This window comes from Nanorana parkeri, unplaced genomic scaffold (assembly GCF_000935625.1).
Source record: "Nanorana parkeri isolate BGI_ZX_2015 unplaced genomic scaffold, ASM93562v1 scaffold2205, whole genome shotgun sequence".
Lineage (NCBI taxonomy): Eukaryota > Metazoa > Chordata > Amphibia > Anura > Dicroglossidae > Nanorana > Nanorana parkeri.
In genome coordinates, this window is record NW_017308473.1 from 143,969 (window position 1) to 154,710 (window position 10,742).

Below are 10,742 nucleotides of genomic sequence, written 5' to 3' on the forward strand. Positions count from 1 at the left end.
TCCATCGGGTTTACCCAACAGAGGGGAAAAAAAGATTGACAGGGTTATTCAGTAAAGTGTAAGAGGGTTTGGAGAAGGTAGGAGAAGTGAACAATCTAGGTCAACATAGATGAAGTGAGCTGAATTGGAGAATATTTGCAAATCAACTATTTTGGCCTAAAATGTTCACTTCTCCTGGAACATTTTGCCCACAGTTACCCACAATTGATCCAGAGGAAGGTAAAAAAAATTATATTATCATTATATTATGGTAAATGCAGATGGAAAAGTAAGAAACTCCATAAAAGGGGATCATAATGGAGAACTAATGGGGGAAGAGGGAGTAATTCAGCCAGAAAGATGGGGATGGTATACTGAAAGTGGATAAGGACACATTGATAGCTGACCTTTTGGCATTTTTCCAGTCTACTTAAATACAGTCTATTGATTATAACAAGAAAGTATTTTTTTCTTTTTTTGCTTCAAGGAACTGTAGCATGTCAAGCTTCCACATCAAAAATCTCAAAATCTTTGTATGTTTTTCTATTATTTGCATCATCCTGCTGAGTTACATCATTCACCTAAACTCATTCAAGGTATGTCCTTAAATGAATACTGTATCCTACTTTGATATCTGTATGTGATGTTTGCTATCACATAAATTCTTGTTTTCATTTTACCCTCATATTTCATTGATGGATGGTAGGGTATATTGGATTTTACACTGTCCTTCCTTCTGGAGGGTGACTACTTTTGTTCCCCATGGTCCCTGTGTGTGTTGTAAAGTAGCCACCACTCCAAGCTCGCTCTCATGATAGACTAAAATCTCAATACAAATTAGTAAACTAAACGTGAGATTGTAGTCCATCACACAGAATATTATACTGAATTAGGGTACAGATATTTTACATGTATACAAATGATATTATCAGCTATCAGAAGTGGTGACTTCATGGTTTAGCCTTGCCAACTGCCATACCGCTGTTTTATGACAAGGTGAAACCACATTAGAGAAGAAAAAAGAACATAGAAGAGGCAAGTGAATACACCTTGCAGTTAAGGTCTAAACTAATGAATTAGAATAAATGTCAAAGACCAACTATAGACTCTGGCCTCCCATCACACTTGGAGCACCCACAGCACCAGTTGTCTTCGGGCCTGCCCAGTGATGTCACAGGTCTTCTTTGCTCTTTTACTTCTCTGGCAGCGGGCGGATCCTAAACACAACAGAAAGCAGGTCCATGGTGCCATTTACTGCATTATTCTCCTGTGAGTCCAGGAGGAAACAAAAACTAACCCTTGCAGTAGCGCTACCCCCCGTGCTGCAAGGGTTAAGTGCTTGTTTTGGTCTAGGAATGCAAGTTAAAAAATATATACTTACCTGGTTCATTAACCTGCATTTTCTTTGAGGACACCATGGTCCATACCACAGCCAGAGAGCACAGGGATAGAGGTGAGCACCCACTGCTACAGGACTGAGGATCAGGTGAGTATATCTTCTGTATTCTGGCCCCTAGACCAAAATGACAAGTTAACTGTTGCAGTGTGGGGGTAGCTTCACTGCAAGGGTTAATTTTTTAAATGACTGCAGTTCCTTTCTAAGGGTTAAGGTGAAGGAAAGAAGGAGAAGGGTATTAGTATTAGGGTGTAGTAGGGTATTTTTTTTATTATTATATTATTATTATTTTTTGGCAAACTAACGTACTACCTCCTTTTGTCTGCTTCTCAGATGTGCTGACAGTTTATCTCATTTAGATTGAATACATTACATATCTTTAAGTGTATGACCAGCCAAAACGTGTGTTGTTGTTTAGGAAAGGATGGTAAAGATTAGAACCCATCCCAAAACATTTTTTTACTGATATGTGGGGCTCCTTTAGAGACATTTCCCCTCACTCACTGAACAGTGGACAATAGTTTCAACATAAAAATCTGCAACAGCAACGCATCTTTAGTAAAAGATAGGAAGGCTAGAACATCTGATGGCTTTTTAGTGCTGACTGCGTCCCTGTTGCAGATTCTGTCCAATCACTGGAGCGGGAAGCGAGGAGAAATGTCTCTACCAGACCTCTGCATAGCAGTAAATCCCAACTGGGGGTTCTAATGCTTCCACAATCTATTCAAAAATGAAAAACTATTGGAACTTTCCCCTGGAAATATCAATTCAATTTTTTTTTCTTAAAGCCTAAAAGAACCTCATTCCTCCCAATCCAACATTCTCTGGCCTCTACGGAAAATGTAGAGCCATCAAGAACTATATCCAGTGACACCGACCAGCAAGTACACAAGCTGCTGAGTTCCATGCAGCAAAGACTAGTGAAATCAACATTTGTAAGTTTCAATGCAACAAGCAGTGCTAAGAACAGCTTTGCCACCCTTTTAAATAATGTCTCAAATGTATGTCTTGGAGACACATTAATTGTTTCAGTTGAAATGTTCAATTATCTGGGGGAAAGAAAAACCCACGGAGGAGACTTTTTACGAGCCCGGATCTTTTCACCCAACCTCGGAGCTGGAGCTTCGGGAAGAATTGAGGACTTCGACAATGGCACCTATAATATCTATTTTACATTATTTTGGGAAGGACGTGTATCGATTTCTATTCTTTTACTGCATCCAAGTGAAGGAGTGTCTGTTTTATGGAAATTACGGAATGCAAGATACAAATATATCATTTTCACAGGACAGTTCCTCAACAATACTAAAGAGGTGTCCACGGAATGTGGCTTTCAGTTGGCCTCGAAACAAAAGGAAATGTGCGAATATACCGATAACATATATGAAGAGAATTTCTATTGCATGAAACTACCTGGTGTCCCGTGTGAGGCGTTTATAAGACTGAAGAGTGATAATACACCTTATTTTTACCTCAACAAAAAGGAGAAGCAAATGTTTGTAAGGTAATTTGGAGTTATAGCTCACAAGAAATACAGCAAGTCAATTTTCCTAAATTGTTTTAGTGAAGGAATCTACATCTCTTTTTATAAAGGAAGCTCCACTCAAGGTTTCGAGTCAGATCCTCTGGTATCAGGTTTCCAGCCCTTCTCTTCGGCTCATCTGGACACCAACACTGCAATCACGATATGAAAAATGGAAATCATACTCTGGAAGCAATTCCACCATAAAATTCTATTGAACTATGAGGTAAATATAACACCGTCGGGCTCCTTCCTCCTGCGTTTTATTCAAATAGAGCTTAGCTGTACTCTATGGCTGAGCTCTATGGCAGTGAAACACATCAGAGAGAGGAGTGCTGGTGTGTTAAGTTTTGAACTCACAGGCCAATAAAATGTGATGGTGGGATTGCCTCTTTCTTCTTCATATCGCTGTTACATTACCTTTTATCTTGAATAATTGGGATTCCCAAGGAAGGTCAAAATTCGGAGGCAGCTAGTCTCCAGAAAAAGATAATATCATACTACATTGCTAGCTATAATGATAACAAACGGCATAGTTCAGAAATTGAACAGAAGTGCAAGAAATCCATGTACATATCAAGCAAGAATTATATATTTTGTTTAACTTTTTTGTTTTTAAATCTGAGCAGGCTAAGTAAAAGGAAAAACAACTTAGTTCAGTTCTTGTCACGATCTGGAACAGGCTCAGAGTCCAGTTGCTGAAACAGCAGGCAGATGCGTAGTCAACAGCCCGAGTTTTGTACACAAGCAGACGGTAGTAGTATAGGTGCAGGCAGAAGCGTAGTCAGAGATCAAGCCGAGGTCAGTAGCCAAAGGTATCAGGTATGAAGTGGAAGACGATGAGAGCAGTCGGTGAATCAGCAGCCAAAGGTCGGTACACGGGTAGAAGTATGAGCGGATTGTATCACAGGAGGAGCAAGGAAGTAAGATATTGGCAGGAGCACAATAATCTGGCAAACAGGAAGTGCAGAGGCATGGCTTAAATAGGAAGTTCAAGGGAGGAGCAAGGAGTTCAGCAGAAACTAGGTTTAACTGAGGACTACACAGGAGATCAGGCATGAAACTATCAAAGGTTCTAAGGTGGCTCAGCAGGTAAAACCACCACCAGCTACAGCAGAGGCCTTGGGTTCCTGACAGTTCTATAATTATCAATGAATTCCCTTTATTTTTTAAATGCAAGCAGTGTAAGTACCTACATTTGATTTAGTGTTAGCCATTTGCAGTCCCTGTACAGTAGAGCTCAGGCTGGGGAAGGAAGGAGCAGCACAAGGAGCCAAGTGTTACTGAGCTGCAGCAGAAACAAAATAATTTCTCCTCTTCTGTCAGACAGGGCTGTGGTTTGTGGACTGAATAGCCTGAAATAGAAATCTTTTGGCAGGTAAAGCAGGTCCTTTATATGTGTGTCTTCTGCATATTTGAGGAGCCTATAAACAATTGGCCCCGTGAAGCTCTATGAATGTTCTTTTTTTTTCCAAATAGATTTTTTCTTGTCTATGAATGTTCGATTTGTGTGAATAGGGTAAAATATTAACTTTCTTCATATATTTTCTTTTCGCGTTGAATGTAATGTAATGTACTATCACATTATGGCCACTAGCTGGAGCTCAGGAGAATAGGAAATAATTATTTTCTAAGCTCCTGAGCTCCATCTAGTGGTCAACGTTTGGTATTGCATTTGTCCTAGAAAGTCATTCTTTTGTACAAAATGAACTTTCACATGGATTCACAGGTCCCTCCAGATTGTTTTTAAATAGACCTATAAGTGTTTTCTTGGAATTTATTTAAAGATAGTAAAGTAGAGATCCAAAAACATAACATTTTTAAAGTTTTCACTTGGTCATATAGATGTAGGTTATGATTTCTGCTAATATACACTGTCCTAAACTGGAAACTTGGCTTAGTTGTGTATTTGCACAATTTCTTGTTTCTCAATGATTCTGCAAAGTTTTGTCAAGAGTACTTAAAAAGGATCAAAGTCTACACTCAGACCTGTAATGTTACCTAAAACCACCCATAAACCAGTAGAATTTCAACTAAGGAGAAGGACAGATGGATTTGGTTTCATAAGAGGGACAGTTCCTCCCCATGAGGGACAGTTGGCAGATTTGCCATCACTGGGCATACACCAGTACAAATGTGTTCAAAAAAGTTTGCATTTGGAATGTTTATTCATGTTTCTGATAGTTAATTGGGTCAAATTGATGATCAAATTCAACTATACTGGTGAAAAAAATTGAAGGAGCCAAGTAGAAAATTTCTCAAATAAACAAAATTCTAAAAGTGAATGTGGTTTTCGTTTGGGAAATTTCATTTATTCCAAAATCAAATGTATAAATCAAACAAAATTTCAACGACATTCGCCAAGTCTCTGTTGGCATTATCACATGTTCTGATGAGATGTTTCCTATGAATGTTCGTACCAGTGTATGGCCAGCTTTAGGGAAGATATGTGAGGGAGTGGTAAAGGAGCACATACAAGAGAGTGTGTGGGAAAATAATATTATAAACAATAGCCAGCGTGGATTTCAAAAGACAAGTTGTCAAATAAATCTACTTTCTTTGTATGAGAAAGTAAAGGGAAATTTAAACAAAGGCGTGGATGTGGATGTAGAATGTATGGACTTTGCTATACCATTTGACTCTGTTCCCACAGGCAGGTGATGTGTAAGTTAAAGTGTATTTCTCGGCAAAAACTTTTTTTTTTATGTTTGATTGAGTGGGGAGGAGTTAGACGTTCTGTCAATTAATTATTGCTGTCTGGTTGATAAAAGATGTAACAGCATGCAATTCCAATCTGCAGCTTCTAGAGTAAGGAAAATGCTTTCCTAAAAGAAACTTATTTTGAAGATAGAGATGTAACTTTACCCCTATGCTAAGGGGTTCATTTAGAAAAATTCCCATTCATATGGCACTAGCTCCCCTAGATGACGTTGGCTAGTATATTTCCTATACTCATCAGCACCATCTAAGGGTGCTAGTGCCATTGGAATGGCATATGCAGGCATGTACTTTTATAAGTAAACTGCAAAGTGTTAAGCTGACCATACACTGGTAGATTTTTGTATGATCATTTCTTGATAATGTCGTTAGAAGCTTGTAGAATGTCATCTGAAATGTTGTTTCATTTTAACATTTGGTTTTGGAATAAAGAGTTTTTCAAATAAAAGCCACATTCACTGTTACAATTGCGTTTGTTCGAGAGAGTTTTTTTCCTTCTGCTCCTTCTCTTTTTTTGTTACTATAGTTGAAAGCGATGGTTGATTTGGCCCCATTAGCTATTAGGTAGGGATGTTCAGATACCAGTTCAGATACCAGTGCTGATACCTAGCATTTTCACCAGAACTACCAGGGTTGCAGCTGGGGCAAAGCTCTGGCGCTCCACCACCATCCTGAAATCATTAGTCTGTGTTGTTTTATAAAAACTGTCACATGACAATAAACAAAAATGTATCAGTACTCGTATCTGTGAGTACTTGGGCAAGTATCAGTACTTGTACTTGCAAAACTGGTATCAGTGCATCACTTTATTTATATTTATAAAAACAAAATTAAAACAGAGATGTACAAATCCCAGGAGCTCCGTGTGCTCCTTATAAATGACAGCTGCCTCCTAACGTTTACATTTTTCTCTAGTCTAGTCTTGGACCTGGAAAAGTATCTGTACATGTACTTGTACTGAGTATGGTAAAATACATTTTTTTGAACAAAATTCTACTGGTGTATGACCGGCTTCAGCAAACCTCCCAACTGTCTATCATTAGGAGGACCTGTCCCTCTTTTGAAACCAAATCCTTCTGTCCTTCTCCTTAGTTGTCCACTTTATTGGTCTAATATGAAGATCTTTAGTTAAAAAAATACTATTTAATTCCCAAATATTTTATACTGCATTAAACCTTTCAGCCAATCTTTAAATTATATATTTGTTATTTTGCAAAGCCAGTATAAATGGTAATGTGATTGTGGGTCTCACAATCATGTTTATGTATTATTTCTCTATGGTCTATGTAAAATCTTGAAAGGAATTGAAATTCTTTGCATTAAATTAGAATTTAAAAACATGTCTGGAATAAGGCTTTAAAGTGTATTTCCATTTTTGCAGCCAAATTGGGATTTTATATTTGTTTCATACATGTTCTCATTCACAGTATAAATTAAAAATATATATATTGCTTGCTGCTTGTATATTACATGATCTATTCTGCAAGAAACGCTGTTCTCTGTACTAAGTTTTGCTCTGGAATGAGGGGGCTGGTCAATGTTAACATAATTAACTCTGTCAGTACTGTGCTGGCAAATCTCATTATCAGTTGTAAACTAGATTTGAACACTGTCTGTCCTAACAAACGAGCTGGAAGAATTGTAATCAGAGGAAGCTCAGTCTGTACTTAGTTTTTCTATGGGGACAGACAGAGTTTCTTGTCTCTTTGAAATTGAAGGCCACTATACAGAGACATCTAAAAGGTAAGTATTATGTTGTTTTCATTATTTTCTGGTATGCTGTGTGAATATAAAAACATAACAAACATTAAGAGGGGTTTTCTAAAATTTCACTGCAAAAGTAGAAGTACACTTTACACTGGAAATACATTTTAATGTAAGATGGTGTATATTAGAAGACATTCAAACATACATCAATCAATCAGACTGATTTCCATAGAAAACAATTATCCTGTTAAACTAGAACTATGGACAAAATAAAAAATAACATATATGATGCCGTCTGTTACTAGCATTTACACAGTAGACTGGGGCAGTCGTATTTGTTCGAATTGAGTTTCGGCTGAAAATCGACACATTCCGAAATTTGGATGCTTCGGAATTTACGAATGGGAAAAATAACGAATTTGAACGTATCAACTTGTGACGAAAATTAGAATTTTGTCCAAATGTCATTCGGAATGAACTGATATCTTGTTAAACGTGAAAATCTGGAAAAAGCAGCGTGGGGTCACCCCCTGCAATTCATACCAGACCCTTTAGGTCTGGTAGGAATTTTAAAGGGGACCCCAAACCAAAAAGAAGCATAGGGTCGCCCCCCCCAAATCCCTTACCAGACCTTTGATCTAAGCAGCATCCTGGCAGAGCAGGAAAGGGGAGCAGCAATTGTGGCAGCTCTCCTCCTGCACCACACCAGGCCACTTACCCTCAACATGCGGCAGGGTCCCTATGTTGATGAGGACAAGGGCCTCTTCCCCACAAGCCTAGCTCAGTGGTTATGGGGGTCTGCGGGCAGGGAGGCCCTGCCCTCTGTTGAGGGCAAGTGGCCTGGTATGATGCGGGGTAGGGGCCCAGCCAGGCCACTGCTCTGATGCAGGGTCTGATAAGGGATTTTGGGGGGACCCTAATGTTTTTTTTTTGCCCCTAAAAGGGTCCCTGGTTGCGGATATTCAACTGATCGACGTTTTTATTTTCAAAGTGATTTTCAATATATGACATGACCTTGTTAAAATATGTATCCTGGTTTTATAGCTAAATTCATTTGATTGTTTTCTCTACATGGAACCAAAAGATCCAATATAGGCGTGGAGATTCCAAAGAACATTGGCAGTGTTGATGTTCAGCAATGCAACAGTGAGTTTTAATTTTTACTCTAAGGTTCTGCAATGCCATGAAGTCACATCTGTATGTGTATCATTCCTCATTAGCAATGACTGATGTATTTTAGTGATGGTTGGTCATAACTATAGTACACACCTGTAATAATAGATGTATTTGTATCTAACAACAGCACAATATATATAGTACATGACTCACATTTGCAAGATGGACAGAGTTTTTAAGTTTTATGTTTGCTCTTTAATTTTTTTCTCACTCTTTTAGGGTGTTATGGTCAATTAAAGTTTTCTGTGGTCCTGAAACTTTCAATTTAAGGGGCAAACTTTTCGATGATACTGCATATACTTCATGTAATGTCAATCTTAAGGTGTATCTAAAGCCAAAATGTGTTTTAAGTAATGGACAGTGTAATGTGAACACCCCTGTTACGTTTTTATTGCTGTTCGCGTGTGTGTTCCCTGGTTGGGTTCACCCTCGCTATTTGTCTCTTTTAACATAGGGACAGAAGGTGATAGGAAATCCAAAATTGTACAGTTTCACCAGAACTGGAATAAAGGGGAAATCTTGCAATGGGCACAATCGGGTTAATTTGGGATTTTCCCTCACTTTGGGAAGATTTACACTTAAATTATTTTATGAAGATAGTAAATAAGGGATGAAGTCCCCAGTCGATATAGCAAAAAAAATAATAATAATCCTAACGAAGATTTTAACCATTTTATGCTTTATCCAAAACTAAAAAATAATCCTTACCTATATGGCTGTCGATACGTACACAATAGCTAATGAAAGTTCACAAACACATATAGCTCACCTGATATTTGTTTTATATACATTTTGCAGGACGTTCTAGAAAACCAGAGTCAAACTGCAAAACCGGGGAAGATCCTTTATTGCCGAGTGGTTATTTTTTCAAAACACAATGGAACCCTGCCAACTGTAAAAGTTATCTTCCTGAGTCCTCTTCTGCCATCAGCAAATGTCTGTCTGGTAAAATGATCTATTTTATGGGAGATTCAACGTTGCGCCAATGGATTGAGTACATGCCAAGAGTCATAAAAAGTGAGTGATCAAACTAAAATATTGAAAAAAAAAAGAGTTTTGTGTAGTAGCATATAAATGCCAATCAAAAATCAGCTGGAAAAGAGGATAACAGCTGGTGGGTCCTGGACGGAACCAGTGCCAACTGATAGGTAAGTATTTCTGTGGTGGAAGGAGGAGGGGCTTACAATAAGGATAAGCCAAGAAGCAACTAAACTACTTTGACTTATAGTGTATGATAAACCCTGACAATGAGCTTCTTTTATTTACTTGAGCCCACTTCCTGTGTTTTTTTTCAAGTAGTCTAATTAGCCCTCCTTGGGACTACAGACTAAATAGTGTAGGGGTGGGTTTTGGTAGTTTAGCAAAATAAAACCAGGGAGAGCTGACACCACTCCAAAAAATGCTGTGTGTTGTCAGCTGCACTAAATCAGTGATAATATCGGATGCATAGGAATGTAGTTCCTACTAAGCCATGAAAAATGCACACATTTGTTGAATTAATTTAGGGCCAATTTTATTTGAATATACGAGGGTGAGTCAAACATTATCCGCACTTGTAAAAATAATAATAAATATATTTATAAAGAAAAAATTATCCGCACTACGGTTATATGGAAACTTCTGTTGGCCGCACTGTCTTATCAGCGATTTCCATTCAAGGCTATTGTCTCCCCAGTCACTGCTGTGCAGGTGTGAACGTGTTATGTCAGTTCATTTGTACCTGCAGTGTGAGGAAAAAAAATGGATGCCCCACATTGGATTTGCATGAAAGAAGAGCAGCGTGCAGTGATTCATTTTTTGTGGTCTGAGGGTGTGCCTGGTGCCGTTATTTATCTAAGACTTTGTGCGCAGTATGGAGAAAGTGTTTGGTCGCAAAGAAGTGTGTATAAATGGATAGATAAGTTCAAGGAAGGTGGCACAAGTGTTAGCCATCAAGAAGGCTGATGACACGTTAAATGATTCTATCGAATAGAAGAGTGACAGTGGATTATGAGGCAAATCATTTGCTAATCAGCTATGGCTCTGCCAAGATTCACCTCTGATGAAGAAGACAAGAAAGCGGTGCATTCGTGACTCGCAGCTCATCCTAAAACTTTTTTAATGAGGGAATACAAAAGCTTGTTAACAAAGTGACTTGAAAAGCAAGGAGATTATGTCGAAAAATGATGTATTTGTCTTTTCTAAAAGTTGATTAAAATAAATTCTAAAGCCAGAGTGCAGATAATTTTGGTCTCATTCATATAT

The 10,742-nt window shown here is 38.2% G+C and overlaps 1 protein-coding gene across 1 annotated transcript in view; it reads left to right on the forward strand.

Moving 5' to 3' along the window:
* The first annotated feature begins 476 nt into the window (after nucleotides 1-476).
* Nucleotides 477-10,742, forward strand: part of LOC108801049 (NXPE family member 2-like) — a 12,588-nt gene continuing 2,322 nt past the window's right edge. The window contains exons 1-6 of the mRNA XM_018573013.1: nucleotides 477-575; nucleotides 1,412-1,465; nucleotides 1,997-2,059; nucleotides 2,164-2,879; nucleotides 8,407-8,468; nucleotides 9,297-9,515. Of these exons, the coding sequence (XP_018428515.1) occupies nucleotides 477-575; nucleotides 1,412-1,465; nucleotides 1,997-2,059; nucleotides 2,164-2,879; nucleotides 8,407-8,468; nucleotides 9,297-9,515 (1,213 nt within the window). The remainder of the gene's footprint in view (nucleotides 576-1,411; nucleotides 1,466-1,996; nucleotides 2,060-2,163; nucleotides 2,880-8,406; nucleotides 8,469-9,296; nucleotides 9,516-10,742) is intronic.